A 27025-nucleotide genomic window follows, 5' to 3' on the forward strand; every position below is an offset into this window, starting at 1 on the left:
TTATACTGAACTTGAAAAAGGAACCACTTGCTTTCCAGCCACATACACTTCAGAAATATTCCGATCGTCACCTGAAACAACATAGTCAAAACAGAGATTTGCATATAAATCTATGCACTGATGTAATTAAAGAAAATTGTGCAATTCACAAAAATCAGTTTTGGAATACATCATTTGCAGGGACCATTTCTAGGACTGAGGGAGTTTATTTGGAGAGAGATAGTCAGGACTTCCAAAAAGATCAGTGGATTTTGAAACTACCCATGTTTTTTTTGGCTAAATAAACACAGGATCCCACTGCTGCAATGGTGTAATGGGATTTCTATATGCTTAGTACATCCAAACCCTGAAAATATTATATATCTGCACAGAAAACTCATAGTTGCACATAGTTGCACCTGCCATAGTTGTACTAACTCAGGTACCAGGCAGCAGTAAAGCTGGATTGCCTCAGACAGCTTCTCAAAAAGGCAAAAGCCTAATGGCAGAGTGACCCAAAAGTGGCCAGAACACCAGTTACATTGACATAGCAACATAACGGGCAGCACAGCTTTGGTCCAGATGATGGCCTACCAAGAATATCTATTCTCTTAGAGAGATTGGATTGTTTGCTTTGGGTTTTGTTTGGCTTAAAGACCACTTTTTTTGTTTGTTTGTTTGGGAATGAAAAAAACACAACGGCAAATCGCCTGCAAAAGTCCTTCTGGGCTGAACTGGTTCTGAGCTGGTGGTTAGCATATCAGTGTTACTTACTCTATAATTTAGCTCATATTGTAGATAAAGTTATGTGTGGCAATACACTGGACAAACTTGGTGCATGTGGTCATGTTAAACTGACTGTTTAACTGTGTACCAAGGAACGAAAGTTAAACCACTTAATTCTTACTCAGCATTTATAAACAAATGTAAATAAATATATATTTAATGTAAATAAATATTAACAAATAAAGACCTTTAATTTTATATTAAATGTAAATAAATATTTTAATTAATTTATATTAGTATATATTTAATTATTTATAAATACATTTATTCTTAGCCTCCACAATAATTTTGACAATTTTTGATGTTTCAAACAAGAAGATAATTTTACGTGGGATCAGAATCGGAACATACCTAGATACAGGAACTTCTGGAGAGCGTCCTGTAAAAAAACGGGAGAGAACCAAATTCAGCCAGCCGTATCTACTATCCCGGATTACACTTATAAGAAGCTTGAAAGAATTGATAAAAATACTTTTCCTGAATATTCCTACTAACAGTAAAACTGAAATTTAATTTGCATGTTTTCTCATGAATTACTTTCAGTAAGGAGGCTGTATGTACCAGGAAGAAAATACTGCACAAGTCTGACAGTATAAACAAATATATGCATAAAACACAATGCTTCCCCTTCCTATTTTTTAGAGTTCTCAAATTCATTTAGTTATTGAAAAATGAGACAAAACAATAAACATTTTTAAAGTCCTAAGAACTGATAGCTAAAATTTAAGACTTAAACTGGATTTTTTTCCCCCAGAACTATTTGAATTAGGGAAAAAGATTTTACAATTAATGAATTTAATCTAATCGAGATCACTGAGGCTGAAACAGATTAAGGAACAATTATGTCACCACTTTTGCCCACATTTCTAAGTAAATGGTGACATTCAGAATAGAGATGGCAATAGAGTCTGGTCACATCAGTAGATTCAAGTAACTGTTGTTCATTTCCTTTCTTAATCATAAAAGTTTTTTGTATGAGAAGGTGTGCCCATTGTATAATGCCAATACTGCTTATATGTTTGCATGAAAACTGTGCTTTCAACTCAGAAAAGCTGTCTTGAGTTTTTGCTTAAATTTGCAATAGGAGTACAGCCTTTATCTAGGAGCAGGCTGTCATTTTTGAGCTTAAACTCAAAGTATTAATTAAAACTAAATTGCTTTTTCTTGGCTGCCATTTCTCACTTCAGATAGGTAACTCTAATTGCCTGCTTGGGCTAATAAAACATGCATTAAAAAAGTGTAACATGCATTTTTGCTCATGGAGATACGGGACTGTCACTGAGGACAGCAAGATTCTGAAAAAATCCCTACTCCTGAATCTTTTGGTTGAAATACAGACAGCAGCGGTGTCGTACACCTGATTCATGTTACTGGAGTAACTCTAAAGAGACTTATTCTGCCTATATCACAGACCTTCTCCACATCATTTCCACATTTTTTGATCATTAATTCAGTTCTGATTACCTCAAAATTATCAGCAGAGAACAAGTCAAAAGGGCTGTCTGAAGCCTTTGTGTTGATTAGCAGTGCATCAAATTCTTTCCCGACCTCAAAGTTTCCAATCACGTCGTCTAGTCCTAGAGCTGATTAAGAAAATAAGCTCACAAACAGGTCTTCAACACAAGCCTCTTTCCACCATGTGGAAGCACCTGAAAACTTACTTGAGATGTTCATAACAAAAAATACAAGACTTTATATGATTACAAGGGAAAACACGAAAGCAAATTGAACAGTGAATAGGTTACCATCTGAGTTCTTGAACAACTTCTCCCTAAAAACATGTATATCTTGGTGAATTTCTGAAGTGCCTCTGTGAATGGTGAAAGAAATCCAAAAAACAATTCGAACATAACTTCACAATACATTAAAGATGTTTAAACTCCTCTAAATGGGGAAATTTTTTTGACTGCCTACCAGTTTTAACTAAATCAGTCGCATATTCCTTCAGGCTTGTGAGCAGAATGCAATTTTAAGATTAAACACAAGAGGGTGATATGTGTTCAGGAGTCTCAGCAAACCAAATCATTGCAACAAAGAATTGCTCATTTAAATTTCTGCAAACCATACTTCTCCAGGCTACTGGAAGATTGTACAAGTAATTTATATTTTATTCTTGAAAGTGACTCAGTAAGGATCGTACAGCTCAAGATCAATACATAAAACAAATACATTACTAAGCAAACCTAAGAACCCCGATAAAACAAGCGCAGGAGTAGCCAGGAAGGGAAACCAGACATGAGTTCAAGATTTTTAGAAGTTTTCTTTTCCATATCTCAGCTAATTTATTTTCACCCTTGATGAGAACAGTATATATTATGGGAAAAAAAAAAATCTCTGTTTTTGTCCCCTGTCCATTTTCTGTTTTCTCTGTTTCCCCATAACACCCTCCAGAAATTCCAATACAGTCTCAAGTAGACCCTTTTGATGATATTTTAATTACATCTTTCAAACTTTCATTAATAACTACCAAAGGCGTTTTCTGACAACCACAAAAATGTTACATGGGAAAGACCGTAGCAGGTAATGCGTTCATTTCTGCTTATTGATGCAGTAATAATTTTTTACTTATGTGTGGATTTGCTCTCTACTCAATAATGCAAGTTCCACTAAAATTTTGCTAATTGTGCAAATCAGAATGTTCATATCATTCATGACAAAGCACATCAGTGAATAACAGATACACCATATGACTACATTTTGTAGATGGAACTGTGTCTTAAACAACCACAATGCACATCCTATTTAAACTTCATGCTTTTCTCTGACTGAGGACTGACTGATCTGCATGAAGTTTTGATTTGCTGGAAAGACGCTAGAAAGCTGCCTCACTGAGAGCTCAAAAAGCAGAAACAAAATCACAAACTGATGACAAACAGGATGTACAATTTTATAGTAATTGCACAGCTTTTCCTTCTAGGTGTTGGTTGCTGAGAAAGCTGTCTTTCCAATTGATGAGATAAATATACAAGCACTATCGATAAATAAATCTGAGGATTTTTGCAAAGAAAATGTACAACCCTGAAAAATCATTCATATTCTATTATTAAACTCTCAACAACAATATGAATGCTCTTCTCTAATGAGCCTTGTATGGGCACGACAAACTGAAGGATATCTCTGCCCAGCAGATATCATTTTAGACTTCACTCTAGCACTAGAAAATCTGTGAATTCAGCCACCTTTTAAAGACAAGGAGACATAACATCTAAAAAGAGCTGTAGCTCTCTGTGTACATCCTAAATAAATGTCTTCTTACCTTGGCTTCCTCCTAGAGTGGCTAGTTGAAAAGCTTCTTCAAGAGTTAGTCCTGTTTCATTCACTTTATTGATCTCAAGGCTATTAGATGCTATCATTGTTTTCCTGATGGCATCAAGCATAGAAGCTGAATATCCACCAGCAACATCTAGAAGGGATCAGATTCTTAGAAGCAAGCTTTTGTGAATAAATCTCTGGGTTAAATTTATATGAGCTTTAGTTAAATGTTATGAAGTAGCAGATGGGGTAAACATGGAAAGTTTACAGCTAAGCAAAGTCTCAATGTATAATTCCTAATAAAGGTGCTCTCACATACAAAGTCAGGTAAATAGAACACAACTCAGAATAACAGAAACCTGAAAACCTGTTGTTCAAGACCTGATTACTTTTACAACAGTAACAAAACTTTCTTCATTTATTCTTGGGTTTTTTTCCAAACACGTTTGGACCAGTTATAGATTTCAGTACTCTAGAATTCAGTACTCTAGAAGTAATTAAAGAACAAAAAAACAAGCAAACCAAACAAACAAACAAACAAACAAACAAAAACCCAACCACAAAACAGGTCTGTAAGTTGGAGACATGCTGACTTTTAAATATGAACAAGTAGAAATATTTTTTAATCTCCCAATGGTTTCCAAAAGAAATCATTTTTACAGCAAACTACTAACCTGTGCCAAGGCCAAGCTTCACATTGTGTTTCAGGACCTTTTTCACATTTAAGACGCCAGTGCGCAACCTGGATTGGAATAATACATGTGTTATGTGTGATACACGCAGAGGAAGCTCAGGAAGAGAGGCACTGCAGAACCGTTTCATGACAAATGCTCTCAGAATGAGTGCAACAGATCTGGCTTATTAAACTGAGATGGAGAATTTGTGTTCATACATCTGAAAGATGGGGTTTGATTACTAAAAATAAAGGCCTTTTTTTTTTTTTTTTAGTTAATAAAACACAATTTTATAGTTATTTGTTGAAAATGAGCTCTCAGTATTCCTCTGAAAAAATCCAAATTTTTTCTAAAGTATATTCCAGGAGATGGGAGGTCATTTAAGGAGCTCCAGTAAGTCATCACAAACAAGATATTGTTTATGTTAAAGGAAAAAACTGACTGTTAACATTTAGCACAGCATACTGGCTGGATACCATACAGTATTGTATTTCTGCTTAATAGAAAGAAGACTGTATAGCCCATTGCCATTTCCCAAAAACATATGTATATTTGGGGGGATGTGAGATGGCCTGAATATGTCATTGATAAAAAAGTCAAAAGAAATAAAGTTTAAAAAAATAAATTTATACATATTTATATATAAATACAAGTATATGACTATGCTGAAATATCACAAATTAGTCCAGAGCATACCACACAAAAGTGAAGCATGAATGGTCATGCTGAATTTGATGTGTCACTTCTGGCAGAATGGGGAATCATATAAATCGCCCTGTAACTGTAGGCTAGACTCAGGTACTATGTGAATAGCAGCTTTATTTAATTGTATGCTTTTTTTTTTTCCTTGTTTTTTATTTTTTTAACTTACGAAAAATTAGAATTGGGGCAATGTGAAATAGCAGCTCCACGAAGACTAAAAAGTTTCAGCTCTTCTTCAGAAAGATAACAAGCATGAGCCATCACCGTCTAAAGAAAAACAGAATCACCCATTTTACTCGATATTGCATTTACTTCAGTGCCTGTGATTTTTGCTGCACTGCTTTTAATAGCCAAAAGGACACCTGTTACTATCAAGGGAAATTAATGAACTTCTTGAATGAAGCTCTTGAAATCAACAGGGGAGAATCTCTCATTAACTTTCTTCATTTATTATTTTAAGAAGATAGGCTGTTGACTCTTGTAGTGACTGCTGTGACCTGAGAGCTGCAAGGAACAAAAGCAAGAATTCCCCAGTTGCCTTAGCTCTGTAGCCTTATGATTTGTACTTTGTAGCTAACACAGAGATTAAGTACTGGGACTAGGAGTACACCAAATACAATGGAAGATGTATGTATTCTTGCCATTTTTCCCATTGTCTCTCCTGAGGTCTGCACCAGATAGATATATATCATCTGGAATATGCTTTAATTTAAATAATCTAATTGTTATGCAACTGACTACTGACCTTTCTTGACCTACACAGCTGACTTCAAAAGTGAGTTCACAAGCAGTATAGGCAAAACATAGAAGTATAGAATACTATTATTTAACTGGACATAAACCAAATAACTCCAGACAAATCTACTTTGAATTATTCCATATGCCAAATGTCCATTCAAAGAGAAGAACAAGAGCTCTGTTAGGCCTTGCAATGTGCTGATAAAAGTGAGAAAAGCACAGGGACTGTTTTCACTGAGCATCTCCTATTAGCACTGTACCATTGCAATCTCTACTCATAAATTTCAAATGCAACTAAAACTGCAGTGAGAATAGCCACATCTTAAGTCAAGGACATGCATATGGTACCTGTTGAACCATATCTCTGCTGATATGTGCTTTTTTAAAAAAAAAAAAGAAGGAAATATTTCAGCCACATGTCTGAAAATCTTACTTTCAAAACATTAAAAAAAAAAATAATACGGTGTCTTAGTTTTGGTGGCTGGGGAGAGGGGAATGTCCTCTGTTTTGTTATGCTTGTCTTTAGTAGAATGCTGCCTCAAATAACAAGGATCCTGGGAGCAAAAGGCAGCAGTAACACTGATTTTCAGTGACCATTTTCAGTGCTGTGCATATAAAAGTCTGATAGAATTAAGGCTAATGTTTTTGGAGCACTAGTATTCTCTCTAGTACACTGATACAACAAATCAGAGCACATAGGACTGTGCAAGACAACAAAAGCTAATACTGTGTGCATAGCTAAGTAGTCTATATTGATTTATCAGGTAAAAATGACTGTAAATAAGTAATTTACTGGGGGAACATTTTCAAAGGCAGAAATGGGAGTTCAGTAGCTAATTCCCAAGGAGTTCCCAGCTGCCCCTTGTGCCTCTGAAAACTTTCTCCTAAAATTTCAAATCAGTTTGACTGATGTTTAAGCATTCTGACTGTAGTTAGGCTGTTCATATTCACCCTTGCATGGGATCACGACTACCTAACAAATTGTGGCCTGTTGCTCCAACCTGTACTTGGTGTGTGGGCTGGTATCAGAATATCTTGTATTTAACACATCCGCAAAAAGCTTTAATGAACTTCATCTCTTCAGGCAACTATGCCTCTCAATACTTGGTAAAATCAGCTGATGAGATGAGAGTGCTTTTGGAGAGCTGGAACATTAAAGTGTACCTGTCTGTATGTGAGGTTCACACAAAGAACAAAACAGGACAAGCAGCTTTTCTGGAGGAAACTGCCAAAAAATGAAGTTGATCCTACCATAACACCATAGAACAAATCTTGAGGCAAAAACAGTGTGTAAGAACACTGGATTACTGCCAAAGAATTACCAGCTCCTAAAACAGCAGCTTTACCTAGCCTCCTTCTGATCCCACTGCCTCAATTCTCTTTGGAACCCTTGGAAAATGGATCATGGAGCATAAAATACTTTTATCACTCATTTCCTCTCAATGCTTAGGAAAAGTTTGGCTTCTTTAAAGTTCCAATAACTTGACCAACACCTGTGCAACAGAGAATAAAAAACCTATTTGCTTTCATCCAGATGTCACTGACCTTGACAAAATAATGCAAACTTTTCACATAACTAAAGATAACCATCAAGTTCTCTACAGGGATAAATCTAAGCTAGGCTATGGAGGTTTTTATGCAGTTACCTTGCTAGTAAGCAGCTTGTTTTTATCATACAATTCAGTGTAATTTTGGTAGGCAGGAAACATGTTCTCCACAAGTTTGACTTCTTCTTCATTCTCACTTATGTGACTCTGCAATAAGAAAATATATAGCAATAAGTGCTTTAAATAGGATTCAAACTGACATCACAACATTTTGAGCAACCTATTGGTGTTAAACATATAAAGATAGAAACTAGCATTTATGAAAGCCTATAGTTAGATCTAGTCCTAGGGTTTCTCTTTTCATCAGAGAAGTCTCTGGGACACAAAAGAATAGCTTCATTTGTTCCTTTAAAAGTGGTATGAGATGGTTGGCTTAGATGGTCCATCCCATTAGCTTGGTGACATAATGGTGCATTTGGTGTCTGGCAAACATTAAAATAATAAATAACACATATGAATGTGAGGTAGAAGAGAGAACCAGCCTACCACAGAGTAGACTCTGGGATCAGGGCAACATACAGGTGGTTGCTACCTTTATCCTCAGATGGGCTGGTCTCAAATAAAATATGGCTCCTCCCATACTCCCACTAGAGAATATCTTTTCAAAATGTCCACTTCTTAATGGCAACGTATTCCTAATGTAGGATAGCTTTAAACAGTATATGTTTAGAACTGTGTAACCAAAAAGGTAACACCTTGAATTTTCAACAGACCTGTAAGCTTTAAAATATTTCTGCTTTAAATACACACGTCATGACACTGGAAATCCTACAGCTATGTTAACAATGGTAAATAAGAGACGAAGATGAGTAATTCTTTTAACAACTGAAATCTGCTCTGTACAGAAGCAGCAGAAAGCAGAGACAGATGTAACAGCCTTGGGCTAGGGAAAGCAACTTTTAGCAATCCAAGGGCTGCTCTAACCTACAATACTGCGTGTTGGTCTCCTAGTGACCATGCGCTGGGGCTTGTTGAATTGCGCTTCCTTCCAGCTATGAGCCTTCTCATTTCCTGGCAGGTCACAGTGCTCTTGCAGAGTGCCATTAATAATTTCAGAGGAATTTAAAAGATAGGCTCCCAGGTATGAATGTGGATTAAGTGTTTTGCTGAAATTATGAAAACTACTGGTCTGTATGCTGTCTATCCAAACTATTGAACTTGTATACAGAGCTCTCAGAGCTTACCTGCACAAGGAGATCATGAGCCTGTGCTAAATCACCAAGTGCACACAGCAAATCTTCTGTGCAGGAAGGACCAAAGCGGGGGGTTATTACAGGTTGTACTCTTGGATACTGAAAATATTAAAAAGACATGATTGGGCTTCTCCATCTATATATCAGCAAGCATAATTAAGAAAAGCATTTACTCAACCATTACATCTTCTCTCCATTGCTTCTTGCTTACTCCATCTTTGTCAACACAAATTAAGCCGTATAGTCATTTCCTCATTTTTATTAGAAATTTCACCACACAAATAATCAGGTTTTTTTCTGAAAACAGCTTTAATGAATCTTAGTAAATAAGTTATTTTCATTAGAACTCTTTCATCAAGTTACTGAGTTTACTAGACTTCAGGAGAAGCACTAGATGCTTTTTCATATTTGCTGATAGTCCAATATGCATTAGGAGAAATAAGTCACATTAATGACCAGACCTTTTCCAAGTCCCACTTATGTGAATATCAAATATATAATGATGCAAAACTGCAGAGTTCTGTAAAACCAAAGCCTTTTTCTTGTTAATCTTCTCCACTCATGACAGCAACAAGCTGTCCCTGTATTCCCTGGATAGAAGTATCAGTAGTATCGCTAGATATCCTATACAGTAGGAAACAGCAGGGAAGACACCAAGACTAGAGCTACAGATGTTTACTTTACACCTTGCTCCTCTGGATTGAATTTTTATTAAAAAATAGAGTAGGGCATTTAAACTCTGCTTTCAGTCACAGGCAATATCTGTGCATGTGGCATCACTGGAAGACAGTATACAATAACTTGGTTTGCAGTCACTTATACCATCTCGCAGATACAAGGAGGTCAGGACTTCTGCAGATTAGCCAATTTACTCTACTAATACATGTGATTTAGGTATTAAATTCTAGGCATCTGCTTTTTGAATATTTTGAGATACAAATGTCAAAAAAATAAAGCCATTGGAAATAAAATGGTGATAAGAAAAGCAGCCCTGCTCATCATATTGGAGCGTAAATCTTAATTTTTCCTCAGGAATGTAAACCTGAATTTCTTTACAAATGCACTTGAAGACATGTGCTGACCAAAAATAATAATTTGGTAATGGATGAGTAATTGTACTGTAAAAGCACTCATTTATGCTGGTGAGGACTTCTTTTACTGGTCCATTTATATACCAGAGAGTGATTGACCGACTTCCACTTGTCTTTCACAGAAAACTGTCATTTCTAGGAAGCCAAATATTTTAAAGTCAATAGAGAACACACACAGAACATCATTCTGCTGTGCCATGATCACACAAAACTGAACTTAGTCTGCTCCAAGACCATTTCTCAACAACATGGCCAACAGAACATTTTTCAGACTGATGGTATCTGGCTGCTACACAGAAAGATGTATATTTATTCATTTGTCACTAAGCCAACAGAGTTTGTCAGCCGGACTAACTATTTCATATATTAACACAGCATTTTCTGAATACAGAAGTGAATACAAAGGAGAACTCTACTTACTTTCTTTTCCAGTAGTTCTTTAACAAACCTGAAAAAGCATAGAAAAAATATGTTATAAATTTGTCATCTGTGTTAGGAATTATGAAAAATACAGAAAATATTTACTTAGATACTCTATTAAGCATAGCTTTTCACAGAAAGTTGGGCCAGATTCTCAGATGAAATTTTTAAAAAGCAACACAATGGAGTTGGGATAGTTACACAAATCTATGCTAGTTGTGAATTTGACCCTGAATATGCAGATTTTTTTTCATTTGCAATAATTAATGTTACACCCACAGTAATTGCTTGGAGTTCTCCCTGAAAACCCAATACATATTACATTAGCTTCATTGAAAACATCATTTTAAACTACAGCTGCAACATTAGAGGAAAAAAAAAGCTTGTATTTGTCCATCCATTAATTCAAATTACAGCATTAAATATAATCTATTATTTAAAGTCCTATTTTTAAAAGATACTGCAGTATTTCATACATCACTTACAGTAGTTGCATACCTCATTCAATCAAAGGACCCTTGATTTCCTGGAAATGCTTGTATTCATGTTAGTGTATAGATTGTCTACCTCATGGAAAATACAGTATAGATTTACTTACTTTGTTTAATAAAAGAAACTACCTCAGGGAACTCTATAAAAAACCTCAAGCATTCAATATGAATAATGCAGGTAAGCAAATAAAACTACTTCTGACTTTGCAAGGAAGAAATTCTTTGAAAACTCATATGCACATTTCCTGCAAAGAATTTCTGAAAGCCAGTGTGAGATGGGTTCTGGACAGGACCTCTGTGAATTTTTGTGTCACAGTTTATATTCAGAAAAAGCCATTGTTTTGGTCGCAAGAAACATCAAATCAGATTTCATCAAAATTTCATCAAATTTCCATCTTCAGATGGAAAATAAAATAATGCTGGAGGCTAGATTCACAACACGGAAGCTGGTGCTAGATCATCACCTGGAAGTGAGAGATCTAAGCTGAACTTCTGCAATGACCAAAGGAGTTTGAGCTCACCATTATCTACCTTTGCGAGACATAATGCAATGTAAATTAGGTGTCATCTGTCTGTCTCCCCTCTTATTGATTCACCTGATATAATAAAATATTCACTGGAGCAGAAACTGTTACACAAGTATAACTCTCAGGCGATAATCCAAAACCTCCAGATAGCTGTTTTCTTTCTTTGTCACATCCTTTGAACAGCGTCAGCACTGTTTCAAAACTGAAATACCTTGCTCAAAACAGCTTATGCCTTTTTGGCTTATGTACTTCTCCATAAGGAAAGAAGCTCAGGTTCAAACTACTGTCTTCTGTAGCAGAACAGATCTGAGCACAAGTCCTCTTCTTTCCAGGTGACTACAACTATTAGTAGCATACAACATAGTCTAGATTTCAGTTTACTAACTTTTTGTTCCATTTTCTTTGCAGAAGAAGGGTAGATTCAAATTCTTAACTGGAATTTAGACTTAATATATGAAGCACTTGGAAATTTTATATTCTTTCCATGCACACAACATAACTACTTCCATAGGTTAACTGTAAAGAACTGAAATCAGTGTAATACATTTTCTGACAGTGTGACACCTTTCTTAGTTTTGTTGTGGTTGGGGAGAGTTGGTTTTTGTTTGTTTGTTTAAAAAAATTATTGCATTCTTAAAATAAGAGCTTTTTCATCCCTCTGCTATTGTATGGCTGAGATTCAGGCCTGATGAGGTAAGTGTTCCTGATCCATGCTGACAAGCACACAGCTCTTATCCAAAGCAGGCACACATTTGTTATTAACACAATCACATGAAACAGGAGTTGGAGGCACAAGATAGGTATTTAAAATAAAGATATTTAGATAGTTCTAAAGCTTTGAAAAATATCGGAACTGGAAGTTCTGGCACATTCAGGCCCATTCAGCAGAACTCACCCTGTGTTATGAAAACTGGGGATTTATGTGAAGGAAAACAGATGGTAGTAGAGAACAAACAACTTACACTACATGTTTTAAAAATACATGTAAACATAAACATCATTAGAGTCCCTGATCATTTCTAACTTTTACTGGCATTCTTCTAGCATGATTTGCAAAAATAAGGTAGCAACTTCATGCAAGTTCCATAAAATGTTTATATTACTCTTTGGTATTTTTTGGCATGATATTTGAAACATTTATACAAGTAAATAAACAATCCCATGAGAAAAGCTGTATGTCTGCTTAAGCACTTTCTGAGCATGGATGCAGAAGACAAGGGAAAGCTAAGACAGCAGCCTGACATGCTCTCCCCTTGAGTCCCCTCCATCAAGTACATTGCCGTGATTGATTCTCCTTCACTCAGCTGCAAGTTGGAGTGACTTCACCAGTGCTATGCTGTAGCAGAGGAGAACCACAGTATGTTTGAAATGGGGTATATGAAAGCTGACTCCTACAACTTGAATAAAGCTTTATCCTAAATGGGGGAAGGAACTAGCTCAGAAGTTAATAGTGGTGAAGGAAACAATTGTCACACCACCCTGACAGGTCACATCACCTCCACAGGCAGAGCTGTGAAGGGAAAAGAGAAAGCAGAAAACAGACAACAACATACACATATCCTCTCCAAGCCCTAGTGCTGCAGCTTCTTCCTTTCCTTGCCAGAGCTAGAGAGAAAATGCTTGGGCTGTGCAGAAACTGGGTACACAGAAATTGCCATAAATGTAGGAAACAATATTGTTGGAAGAAAAAAAACCTATTCTTAATAAATTTACACCTGTAAGTTCTTAGTTAGTTTCACATTCACTTTTCAGATGTATGAAAAAGTCTTCTTTCTAAAGGTTGCGCCCTCAACTTAATCACCTTACCTTTCTGTCTCGTGGACAGACTCAGCAGTAATCTCTTTGTATTGTGGCACACTGTCATTCATATCCATGCAGACTTTTCCAACAAATGCTCGTTGACCAAATTTATCTGTTGAGATGCATAAGAATATAAAACTCAGAATCAATGGTTATCAAAAACTGCTATCAAAGCCTGTACTGAAATCAAAATAGCAATTTACACCCCAGCCAGCTTCACTTCAGATGGCCGGAATTTATGCTCTTTTCTTAGCTTTAATTTGGAACCACTGATGTGACTTTCAAGGCTAAAAGGGAAAGAGAAAAAACAAACAAACAAACAAAACCCAACATTAGAATATGAGTTCTTCTCTTCCACATTAGTACCCAACTTTATAAAAGTTATAATTGAGGACTAGATTACTGTAGTTTAACCATAACCAGAATTCACATGGTAGCACATGAAGAAGACTGCTGTGAGGTAGAGCACAAGAAACACAAGTATCAAAGTACAGTAACTGTAGTAGATTATTACCCTGAGCTGAGAAAAAGTATAACGATCTCAGCAAACTGCCTCTCCTTAAGAGAAAGTAATCAGGTTCCAAAATGCTTCTCATGTTGGATGGAGAAAATTACCAGAGCTATTTCTAGAGAAATATTTATTGAGATTTATTGTTGCTAGGACTCAGAACTCGTGTGTAAGTCTTAAAAGGAATGTAGATAATATTAAATCCTAAGCTTTTAAATGTGTTTCCTCATAAGACATCTTTTGCATTTTTTTACTGTCTGAGATGTTAAACACAATGGCTTCAAAGTTTTGGGTTTTCCTACAAAATCAGAAAGCCTAGGGAATTTTTAATGGAAACTGAGATCCCCATTAAATTACTGTGCTTTAGGAGCTGGCTGAGCCTTGAGAAATCCTGCCAGAATCACATCGCTTTCCAACAGCAGGCTCTTGTAATGGTGAACAGAAAGGAGGGATAAGATACTGACGCAAGCCCCACTGTTCGGATTTTGGAGGGAGTGTGTGGAGATTTTTGATGTTGGTTCTCAACTGAAACTTCAGAACATGACGAAATTAATGTACCGACCGCACCTCTTGTCATTCAGCCCTTTAATCCTCAAACAGCAAAAAGCTGGAAAAAGCAGAGACCTGCAGATGGAGGATAACTTCAGCAGACCTAATTCAGGCTCATCCAGTAGCTGATTTGGGAATGAAGAGACTAGCAGAACATAACTGTAGGAAAGAGGTGGGTAAGGGAACAAGTATAACTAGGGTGGATTCTGGGGACATAGTACAACAGATACAACGAATCAAAAACCAGATTAATAGAAAGACAGAACCCTACCTAGCATAACACTTCCAGGCTCTGTTTCCTTCAACTAACACCGTCTCCACAACATCCTTCAAGACTCTGTTAGTCTTACCTATAATTTCAGCCAGAAGAAGAGAAGTATCTGTGTAAATTGTTGCAAAGTAGCAAGCTGTAGTCGTGCCATTCTTTAGGGTTCGTCTCTGTAAAAAGAAACCAGTTTTTACTGTCTGGAAAAAAAATAGCTAAGCTGCCAAAGTGCAGAACAGGCAGTCTGATTTCAAACTGCGAGTACATTTAGTTATTGTGAAAGTGTATAGTAAAGTGGGAAGGAAAAATATAGGTTTTTAATTTCATAATAGCTTTTTTAAGTCTGAGTGTTAAAAATTTAAAATTTCCTTTTCTAAATTCATACAGGATTTTAACAATGGATAAAGCCACAGAAATCAGTCTATATTTCCTTCACTCAAACTGGAAATAAATTCTGACTTGTGTCTAACTTGAATTATATTTAGAAATACATATATATTTATGTTATTTCCTAGTTTTGAAAGGTTCTCCAATTTTCACAGTGAAGCACTGCTTATCTAATGCTAGCAAAGCAAGGCTTTTGCAAAAAAGTAGTGAGTTTCATTTGTCCACCTGATGTGGCTGGGAAAAACAGCCAGGCTTTCATGTATAAAAAACCTTTGCTATCCCTGAATAGAAAGTAAAAAACTCTAAGGTAAAAGGAAACTGAGAACAACTGCTCAGAGTGCAATTAAATTATTTATTTAATTATACCATCCGAAAGGAGAGGGTGGTGCATACCTGTTCGTATTACTTTTGAAGGACATAACATCAAATGAAGAACCATTTAAAGTTACTTCAAGTTATGACAAAATTTATAGCTTCACTTGATCTTGGTACTAATGCATACTATGTTGACTAACCATGCAACATACAAGTTTAAAGTACATTTTTGGATTTTGGCTACAATGTAGTTCAAGATTTTTTTGTTTTAATGAGACAGAAGGTAAGATATCCAATGCAACTTTTGGAAATGTCTAGAGCTAATTATTTGACAAACATGAAGCCAAGCTCTGTTTTTTTCATACTGTATTCAAATTGAAGCCAATAATTAAGAAAATGTCTTTAAGCGTTCCTAAAATTAGTCTCAAAAACAACGTCATTACTGAGACAAACTAGCTTTGTCTTTCTTAGCTTTTAAAACACCAAATTCTCTATTTCTGGATTCCTAACATCATTGATAAATGAAATCTAAAAACATTTTGTTCCCAAAACATCAGCATGAAGAACTGGCTTGCCTGAAATTTGAAAGACCAGACAAGGTTCCAGGTAAAAACTGGCAAATTTCACCTACTTTCTTTCTTTTACCAAGTGCAGAAAGTGTTTATTGGAAACAGAATTTCCTTTTGAAGAAAATCATTATGATTTCATTACAATTCCAAAAGTTTAAAGATGCATATGAAACAATATCTGTTCCCTGCAAATTTAGTCCTGTTTCTAACAGTTGAAGATTATCAGCTGCACCAAACACTGAAGAGGAATGGGTATTCTGTAGCATTTGAGGCTGAAGATGTTCTCCTGACCTTGTCCTGTTTGATACATACAGCCTAACAATTGTGTTGATGCTCCCACAACAAACTTCTGTCTCTCACTGGCAGTTCTTTTCCAGTTGATGCTATTAAACACCTTGCACAAGGAGAACTATATCTGTGCTGTTGTCACCCAATCTAAACTGATGGAGACAGTATGTTGAGGCACACAGCTAGAGGGTGAGATCATCTTTATGTTTTATGTAGCTGAAGTTATGCGTGCCTGTCACTAGATTTTATGACCAAACTGCTCCTACATGTTTTTGTTATGACAGATGGCAGAAAGTATTTTTTTTTCTAATTTGTGTCACAAGGACAGCAGAACTATTTATTTCAGAGTCACTATGTTATTATTTTGATAACACGTTGTCACAGTATCAGACAAATGCAAGGCAACTTATGCTGGTCAAATCATTTAATCTGTTTAAGATATTTCAGTCCACATATTAAAGGATGCATTTCAGTTATAGGACAGAATAATTACTCTGCAAGATGACCTAGCTGCTTATTGTTCATCAAGTGGAATTTGACTTTAAAGGCTTAATATTTTACAGAACCAGTCTAGGTCAAACACAGCCTCTCTCTCTGCCACAACACCATTGTCACATTTCATGCAAAGACCCTGCAGTGAAAGATATTCCTGCTACAAGAACATCAGCTGTAGAAATGTCTTCCTTAATTACTGCAAAACACCCCAGATTTGTTGTCTGTGAGAAGCATTTTCTTTTTCATGCAGTCTTTGCAGAAGATATTTTCATAACACAGACTGTTTGTGCAATAAAGCAAACATCTTCTGATGTTTTTTCTTTTTTTTTTTTTGTTTTTAATTATGCTTGATTATTTCTTCATTGAGGCTGTCAGTACCTGCTGACTATACTAGCTCTGAGAGTACTCTTAAATGTTGGTCATCATACTCGGATATTAAAAAAGATGATAAACAAGTGGGTTGTTAACCATGAGATCGAATTGTCTTACCAGCAACAACAGAACAAGGCTGGAACTAGAAGGGGACAATCTCAGCTGGCAATTAGAACTGTGGCTGTACCGTTAGTTTTATCTGGTTTTCATTAGTTTAAAACATGCTTTACTACTTCTGCTGACCTTCTGAAAACATACATGTATTTCACAAATATGAATGTCATCAAGTAGTTAAATGACATTTGCAGTACTTACAACAACTCTGGTGTACACTTCTTCTGCAAAATCACTGTCTTTGTATTTGGCTTCTGTTGGGAAAGTGTAGGTAGTCAACCACTGCAAAAGAGGTAGATCTACTCTCGTACCAGTAAATGAATACTGAGGGGCATGAATGTGTGTATCAACCATTCCTGGCATGAAGAATTCACTAGGTAAAAAAAAGAAAATTATAATAGTTTAAGATGTCACATTTTTTTCTACAGTAAGTAGTTTTGCTTTAAGCCATATGTTTGAGTAAAATCCACCAGAGCAAACAGCAAGCACATATTAACTTTCCTCTTTCAGCATCAGCCTGTCAACTCCTACTATACTTCTACTCATACTCCTTTTACAATATGAAGCAGCTGAATGATAACTTTTACACAGACATAAATAGCTAACTGAGAAAAGAACAATATAGGAGCCTGAAAAATCCAACTATCTTGGATATTTACCCAGACTAAATACCAACAAATAAAGCCAAACCAACTTTGTAATAACTAAAATTACTTCAGTGTAGAACCCACCTGAAAATGAGAAGATTCGGGCACAGTACTGCTTCCTAGCATGGAAATATTTGGAATGCCTCTAGCTGTCAGTCCATTAGATGTACAAAGCTGCAACTTTCTACATCCCAGTTTTCCTCTACATTTTATATGTGTGTATGTATATATGCAATCAATTAATTTGAAAGGCTAATGTAAGAACAGTCATTGTGTCTATAAATGCAGACACAGACACTGGTTAAAAAAAAAACCTGCTTGATATCTTGACAAGAAAGGCATTGTTATGATGGAACTGTAATATTGTTTGATGTCATACAGTGTTCATGCAATAACAGGGATTAATATATCCACAGCACCGAGAAGTTGTATAATTATTTTAGTTTGTGCTGGAACTCCATGCAGTATAAAATTTCTCTCACTCCTCTTCCATTCTCCCTCACTACTGAATGAACAGTGATTTCACCTCTTCATTATTCCCCTTCGTCCTGTTTTCCTACATGCTAGAAATACTGAAAGATCTTTCTCAATCTGATCAATATTCCCAGAACCTTCCATTTTCCCCAGGCTATTTCAAGTGAAGAAAAACTCTTATGACTCATATGATTAGCCTTCCAACAAAGCACACAGACTTTTTAACAAATGAGTGCTAAAACCATGCTGCAGCACTAGATTCTAAGCCACAAATCATTTACAGTTGTGCTACTGCATGCAAAGCATAGTAGGTGCAATCCAAAACTACTTCACCAGGAAGGTGGGGGATTTCACTAGCTGAAAACAAAAGAAATGCTCTACCTGTAGTACCTTTAGAAATCCAAGGTTCTGTGTTTAGAAGGTCTAAATCTTCTAATTTTATAAGTTTTATTAGGGAGCATGTCAAAGCCCAAGCAATTAAATTGCAGTGTTAGTGTTACCTACGTTACTTATTCCAGCGTTTTGAGCTAGTTAGGCCCACTGCTGACAAAATATAAATATAAAATATAAAATGCAATCTCAAGAAAGAACGTCATTTACTTCTGCAGGTACAGAAGAGGTCATGTATGAAAGCCAAGTACAGCATATTGTTCTGTGCAGTGTAAATCAGCCAGCACAATTCAGCCATTGCCGCAGTCCCAAACCAAGGAATGCAAAAAGCACACAGATCATGCACCCTCCAAATCCAGTATGCAGGTAGCTCTTGGGTTAAGAGCTCTCACAGAGCTGAAAGGAAGTTTTGCCCATGAGACTGGATTTAATGTGGTCCCTGCTTAAATCCATTCACTGAAACTCACATTACTTCACTTGGAGAATAAACTGTATTTGCTGAAAGTAACCTAAACAAAACACATACTTGTTACTCAGTTCTCTTATGTCAGACGTTTTGAATCCCCACTTCTTAGCCAGTTGCTCTTGCTGATCAGTTTGTTCCAAAAACACAATCTAAAAGAAAGAAATCATAGTTAGGTACTTTAAATCTGTCTCTCTCATCAGTTTTACATAAAGGCAAAACAAGTCATATCTTAAAAGAATTTGACAAAGGTGAGAGGTTTGCATTGAAATATTAATACTTGTTCTTCCTGATTATCAAGCATGATTTTGAAATACCTAGTCACAGTTCTGTGAATTACCACACCCATCTCATTGCTTCTAAGAAAACAAGTCATCTCAAGTAATACACAGGCAGAACCTCACAGGCTCTAGTGTTCACTACAATTTCTGTAACATGCCACCATGCCAGCAGTAAGGTCATTCATTGTGGAGGTGTGCAATGGCCTTATGGGAATGCAATTACAGTATGCAAAACCGGAGGGGTTAAATTAATTGCTTTGCCTAGGACTGACTGGCACTGAGCTAAGTATTTTCTGATTTTCTGCTCATGTCATTAATTGTTGGGGTTTTGGTTTCTTTGTATTTTTTAAGTGCCTGGGAAGAAGAAAGAAATTGAGAGAAAAAATGCAGAACATCTTTTCAGTTTCCAGAAAAGACTAAAAGCTTGCCTAAGGTCTTTGTTTGTTGGGGAAAAAAACCTGCAATATGGAGCCTAACTCTCCATTTGAATCCTAGATGACATCGACTCTATTGCTGCTGAGTTTCTGCTGCCAAGCCAAATTTTAGCACAATTTCTGTTAATTTTTAAATTTCATGGTATTTTAATCTACAACATGACTCTTGGCAGCTGAATTCTCAACTCTTTAATTCTCTGGTCTGGCAATACTAGGCATGACAACTCTTCAAGAAACAAGGAGCATGGGGAGAGTCTAGGAACTGCAGTGCCTGCTGCAAGCTCCAGGATGGAAGTTTCCATGACACCTGACAGAGCAGAGGGACCCTGCCATCGCCCCAGTCTGTCTGTCCTGGGCTTTGAGCAGCTCTTGACTAACCACAGCTTCTGCCAGAAACCACCTCACGGTCTTCTAACCCCTTTGGTATAAAAGCTTATTCCTCTAAATTCAAGGGAGTAATCTTGTTGCTATCAGTGTCCTTCTCCTCCTGTGAAGATTCCCACGCTGAGGGCCTGTATCACCCTCATGACAGCAGTTTCTAAGGCAGCAATTAAAAAAACATGTAAAGACAAGATCAAATAGCTGTAAAAAGGCAATAGGAAAGAACTTAGGAGGGAGATCAAGAGGACCAAAAGAGCACTGTTTAGCAGTCATTTGCACGCCTGGTTTTTTGTGTGTATGGCATCACCTCTTGCTTTTTCTATTTTTTCTATGGAGAAAAATAAGCAAAGACTGCTAAACTGTAGACAAGAAGATTTTGGCTGCCTAGCCTTTAAAGGCACCTATGGCTTGTATGATTTAACATTGTTTAAAAAGCAGATGTTTTAAAATTTTAGTCAGGAAAAAAAAGATATTAAAATCACGACAAATAGATAAATACTACACTAGCAAAAATTGCAAGAATAATGTCCCTTAATACTTCACAAAAAGCACCATCTCTCTCCCTCTAAAGAGGAATATTTGGACTCCTCAGCCAGCTTAATTACCTATATATCTGCAGCGGGCTTAGAATACAGACCTACTGAAATTTCTGATGAGCAATTAAAAAAGTGTCATTTAGATGCTGAAGTCAAAATGGATGCAGAATGAGTAATGTTAGAGCTGCTGAGGAAAAAAAAAAAAAAAAAGTAAAAAGAGAGAGAGAAACAAGAAACACCAGATGGCAAATTCTGGAAACAGGCGTTGCCATGGTAAAGAAGTGGCTATTATATACTCTTAGGGTGTAGATCAACAAAATTCCATTCATGGAAGAAAGATGAAAATATGTTTAAAGGGAGCTGGACAAACAAAACCAATGCTAAACCTGACACCTGGTCAATTGTTGTCATAGAATCATAGAATCATTTTGGTTGGAAGGGACCCTTAAGATCACCAGGTACAACCATAACCTAACTCTAGCACTAAACCAAGTCCCTAAGAACCTCATCTATATGTCTTTTAAACACCTTCAGGGATGGTGACTCAACCACTTCCCTGAGAAGTCTGTTCTAGTGCTTCACAACCCTTTCTGGGAAGAAATTTTTCCTAGTATCTAATCTAAATCTCCCTTGGTGCAACTTGAGGCCATTTCCTCTTGTCCTGTCACTTGCTACTTGGGAGAAGAGACCAACACCCTCCATGCTGCAATCTCCTTTCAGGTAGTTATAGACAGCGATAAGGTCTCCCCTCAGCCTCTTTTTCTCCAGAATAAACAGCCCCAATTCCCTCAGCCGCTCCTCATCAGACTTGTGCTCCAGGCCCCTCACCAGCTTTGTCACCTCCTCTCAACTCTCTCCAGCACCTCAATGTCTTTCTTGTAGTGAGGGCTCAAAACCAAACACAGGATTCAAGATGAGGCCTCACCAATGCTGAGTATGGTGGCACAATCACTTCTTTCCTGATGGCCTGATACAAGCCAGGATGCTGTTGGCCTTTTTGGCCATTTGGGCACACTGCTGGCTCATATTCAGCTGGCTGTCAATGAACACCCCCAGGTCCTTTTCTTCCAGGCACTTTCCAGCCACTGTTCCCTGAGCCTGTAGCGCTGCCTGGGGTTGTTGCGACTCAAGTGCAGGACCCTGAACTTAGCCTTGGTGAACCTCATGGTTATGGATGAATGAGTAAGATATCTATACTCTTCTCAAACAAACGTCTCAACAGAATTCCTTGGTGACTCAAGAGATGTTCCCACTTGCTTTAGGATGAAATTAGTTTGGCCACTTTTCTAACACTGCATGCTTTAAGGTCTTTGAGGTCCCAGGCTTGGATATTTGCTTGAGTATTTGCTTGCACATTCAAGGTTACCAACCTGGTGCACCGGTCACCTGCCCATTAAATTAGTTCCAGATCTTAACACTGCAAATGCAAGAAAAAACTCTACTGTAGAGTCACTACAGAGTCAAGGGAAGTGTACTGGGTAGACTAAGACCTTCAGCTTGTAAAGAAGGGACAATAACCAGGGCTTGGGAAAGGTATATCACAAAGAGCAGGATCAATGGCTGCTAACTCAGTGCCCAAACACTTCAGTTAGTTCTGATGTGTCACACATGTGATGGAACTGAAGGATTCAAAGATGAGGAGCTGAGACATCTCTACCTTGGTGTCTAGCTGATGCCTTTTTTATTCCAAAAGATGCCCAAAGCTCCTCCATCAATGCATAGCTGGTACTCTATGTATCAGCCCTGATGCAGTAAGCTCTGACAGCCCTCAAGCACCATGGTGAAAATATTTTTCCTGTTAAGAGAGGGAAGGTGAGTGATACTGGCTGAAGAAACACAGTTGTTTGGTTTTGTTGGTTTTGGTTTTTGTTTTTTCTGATCCAACAGTTCCTATGTTACCTTGTTTCTGGCTATGAAATTAATATATGAACATAAGTCCATCCGTCTTTCCGTCCTACCTGTTTCTCTTCCCTCCCTGTTCCCACAATGCTTAACTGAGTTTTGCAATTAAAGACATGATGTCTGTTTCTTGCCTGGATCCCAAAACTGGAATGTGAGGGTAGATGAGAGACACGAGCACTTACAACACTCAGCTCCTGAACGAATAGCCCAACCAGCTGAGAAAGGCTAATTAACAAACTCCAGATGGATATTACTGTCTCGGTATCTTCTTCCTTGTATAGCTAATACAAGCCACTTTTTATACCAGCTGGCTTAAACCAAATACCCAAGTTTGGCAGTACTTACCAATGTTAACTCTTATTCCACAAGTCTTGTGCTTTTCATGCCTTCAACAGGAGCTTTTAGCCTAATACGAACACTTGCTCTATTTATTTAACATTCTGCTCACTGAAGTCAGTTACACCAACATTTCAATGATAACTCATATTTTGCACCTGTTTTCTTTACCCTGAGTAATACTACTCTATTTGCCATTCCTCAAGAGCAGCCCCACGCTGCTCTGCAAACCACTCAGTTAAACAGAGTCCTTATTTTCTCCCTTAACGATAACTGGGGTTTACATACGTGACAGCAGTGTTTTCGTTGCTAAAGCTCCCTTTTCATCTACAGGCAAAACAGAGATAGCTAACACTTAGTCTGTAAGCCTTTAGCAGCCAAGTATCCCCACGTGTTTCTGTGGAGCTGGTTGCATGCTCCCATCCTTTGGAGGACAGGCAGGACTCGGACCGGAGAACAGGACCTGGCTGTTCACAAAAGCCGATCTATTCACTCCATCACAGAACATGCAAGATTTTCCCATCATGGTGTCAGCAACATCACACAGAAGAATTATAACTATTTAGCTAAACTTGCTTTTTGGGGAGTGATAAAGAGTAAATTTGGACAATACAGGAAGCTATTTTCACCATGTCCTTCTCAAAAAGTCAGGTCTTCAGTGATTCCAGTGGAAGTTCTTAGGATAAAGGGTACCAAAACTCACTGTATCAGACCCTGTAATAGTAAAATGCTAAGAATTTCTATTAATATTAAAAAAAAAAAACCACACTAAAATCAAAGGCTTTTTTCCTGTAGTCAGTGGGAATTTCATTTTTGGGTAGAAGTGTTTACTGGATTTTTTTTTTTTAACAGCTGCATGGGATTGTGCCAATTTACACATTTACACAAAGAAAACAATAGCCAGTGAATCCTTGTTCACTAGGAGAAGTGAAGAGAGTGACTAAGAGCACAAGTCCCTAGGTATACTTTACTAAAGTACCTATTTTTCAAGAAAAAAATGTAAAGGTCTTAATTTCCTAGGGATGCTGAGTAGGGATTTTTTTCTGGAAAATGTCATTAGAAAGGGTGGGATGAATCACAGAATGTTAGGAATTGGAAGATCATCTAGTCCAGTCCCTCCACTGGAGCAGGAACACCTAGATGAGGTTACACAGGAATGTGTCCAGGTGGGTTTTGAATGTCTCCAGAGCAGGAGACTACACAACGCCCCTGGGCAGCCTGTTCCAGTGCTCTGTGACCCTCACTCTGAAGAAGTTTCTTCTCATATTTAAGTGGAACCTCTTGTGTTCCAGTTTGTATCCATTGCCCCTTGTCCTATCATTGGTTGTCACCGACAAGAGCCTGGCTCCATCTTCGTGACACTCACCCTTTACATATTTAAAAACATTAATAAGGTCACCCCTCAGTCTCCTCTTCTCCAAACTAAAGTGACCCAACTCCCTCAGCCTTTCCTCATAAAGGAGATGCTCCACTCCTTTAATCATCTTTGTTGCCCTGCACTGGACTCTCTCCACCAGTTCCCTGTCCTTCTTGAACTGAGGGGCCCAGAACTGGACACAATATTCCAGATGGGGTCTTACCGGGGCAGAGTAGATGGGGAAGATAACCTCTCTTGACCTACTAACCACCCCCCTTGTAATACACCCCAGGATGCCATTGGCCTCCTTGGCCACAAGGGCACAGTGCTGGCTCATAGTCACCCTGCTGCCCATCAGGTCCTCCAAGTCCCTTCCCCCTGCGCTGCTCTCTAATAGGTCATTCCCCAACTTCTACTGGAACCTGGGGTTGTTCTTGCCCAGATGCAAGACTCTACACTTGCCTTTGTTATATTTCATTATTTTTTTCCCTGCCCAACTCTCCAGCCTGCCCAGGTCCTGCTGGATGGCAGCACAGACTTCTGGGGTCTCAGCCACTTCTCCCAGCTTGGTGTCATCAGCAAACTTGCTGACAGTGAAGTATGAGTCTCTGCCTCCTGCACCTGATTTACACAAACAAACCCCTTTTTTATATAGCTCTATTGTTTTTAGTTGACATCAGCCAAAACATAGTTTTGTAAGTTATTATTCCCCTCCCATGCATCAAAAACACAGCTTCTCATAGCCTTTGCTACGCCTTGCAGCAGGCTTCTCACGAGCTATAGGAGGGCTGTCTTGAAACAGGCCTTCATGGAGCCCTACAAACAGAGAAAACAAAGACTGTAAGGGCTCAAAGTGTGCTTGGCAGAGATTTCAAATGCTACTGAAGCCTGACACACTGAAGTCTGTTACTTAGCCTCAAGAAAGAAAATGACCTTTTTCTGTGGTATATAGGGTGCCTATATATGTCATTGAGTCTATATGAAACTAGCAGTCTACCTACACAACGGGCACTGTGAAACTGAGTTTCACCTGTGATATTGTTAAGGGAATGATAAGCTTCCCTGCCAGAATCGATCCTGCATTATCAGTAAATGCTATGCTTGTTTTCAGCTCGGCTTGTACCACTAATGTGCCCAACGTCATCATCTTCTTAACTCTTTATGGGTATTGCCATGGTTTTTCTTGTCTTGAGAGGAAAAAAAAGCCTCACTCAGACGGCTGTGCATGAGTGCAGGAAATGCACTGCAACTGCTTACAATAATTCTCATAGTTAGAGAATGAAAAAACTGATTGTGAAACTGAAATAAACCTGAGATAATCTGAAAGAATCCCTGGTCTAGCATGCTGCTGTTTTGCAAATATTCAACACATTTCAAAAACAGGGTTAAGCTACCTGAAGACCCGTCCCAAGGAGATAACGTGTCATGCCAGTTATCTCCAGCTCCTGCAAGCACGAAATCCCTCCCTCGCGGCTCTTTTGCCGACAGACACCGAGTACTTCGAGTGAGAAAATTTTCCACTTTCTCTCTACAGACCAGCGGAGGCGACTCTGTCCCTCACCACCCCCGGACTGGCACTCGGGACCCAAAGGCGTCATTTTCACCCCGAGCCAGCGGGACACCGGGGGTGAGCGCAACAGGTGGAGACCATCGCACCGGAACGGTGGCACTAACATCTCCCCAAGCCTCCCCTGGCCGCCTGGGCTGGCCACCCCCGCAACGCCCCTTCGCTCGCCTCCCGTTCTCACCGTCCCGCTCTCGTCCACCCCAAGGAGGTGTCGGTGGAGGATCTCCATGGGCGCGGCGGGGCTGGAGTGCACGAAGGTCCCCCTGAAGACGTGGGCGAGCGGCAGGCGCTGCGGGGAGCCCATGGCGGCGGCGAGTGGGCTGGCGGCCGTCGGCGGGGCTCGCTTCGTGGTGACGGAGGCGGCTGGGAGCTGCCACCCAGCGGGCTGTCCCCCCTCTGTGTCTCCCGGTACCGCCGGCGGCTTCCTGGAGCTGTCACCATTTCCCCACCCCCTGGTGACTTTCTCTTCAGGGAGTGGTTTCGGCAGAGGGAGGGCGGCAGGCCGGGCCGCCCCCTTCCCCCGACGACGGCGGGCAGGAGATGCCCGCTAGCAGCGAGGACACGGCCGAGAGGTGTGCGGGGTGCTTCCCTGCCTTAAAACCATCAGCCGCCCCCATCGCCAAACCCCTCGTCCTGCAGGAATGGGTTCTCTGCCATGTAAGAGGCGCAAAAGCCGGGAGCAATGCCCAGTGTGTTTTGGGGTCCTGGTTGCTTTCTGGGAGGTGGTGATAGAACTGACAAGGTGTCTGGAAATACTTTACGAGTGTCTGGCAACTGACTTCTGCAAGGAACCTGGAGATTGTAACCACTTTCAAAAGTTTTATAGGTTGAGTTTATAAGCTTGCTCTGCCACAAGCTTCCAGCAGCTTGCAATCTGTCGCTCTGTGCTTGAAGGACTAGGAAGTGCATTTGATATTTTCAGAAGAATATACCTAATTTAAAAATATTATAAACTTTAAACATGTATTTTGAGGTAGCCATTACTGCTTTGTTTCACCTGTTCCATTGTACTCTAGTGCTCCAAGATGAATCTCTCAGTCTGTCCCATCAGTCTTCGGCACCTGTACTGCATGTTAACGGGGCATAGGAGTAGAAAATAGATGCCAGCTGAGGTACCAGAACTACCGAAAGATAT

The 27025-nt window shown here is 38.6% G+C and overlaps 1 protein-coding gene across 1 annotated transcript; it reads right to left on the reverse strand.

The window, feature by feature from the left end:
• On the reverse strand, positions 1 to 26331 carry GDA (guanine deaminase; the record flags this gene model as incomplete). The annotated part of the gene is given in 15 exon segments (XM_080361938.1): positions 1 to 71; positions 1117 to 1144; positions 2230 to 2348; positions 4022 to 4168; positions 4692 to 4759; positions 5563 to 5660; positions 7778 to 7885; positions 8923 to 9030; positions 10443 to 10470; positions 13267 to 13372; positions 14668 to 14755; positions 17324 to 17495; positions 19160 to 19248; positions 26072 to 26217; positions 26220 to 26331. Coding segments are annotated over 15 exon segments (1488 nt in total).
• Between the last annotated feature and the right edge of the window lie 694 nt (positions 26332 to 27025).

The sequence above is a fragment of the Nesoenas mayeri genome, assembly GCF_963082525.1.
Source record: "Nesoenas mayeri genome assembly, chromosome: Z".
NCBI classification, from domain to species: domain Eukaryota; kingdom Metazoa; phylum Chordata; class Aves; order Columbiformes; family Columbidae; genus Nesoenas; species Nesoenas mayeri.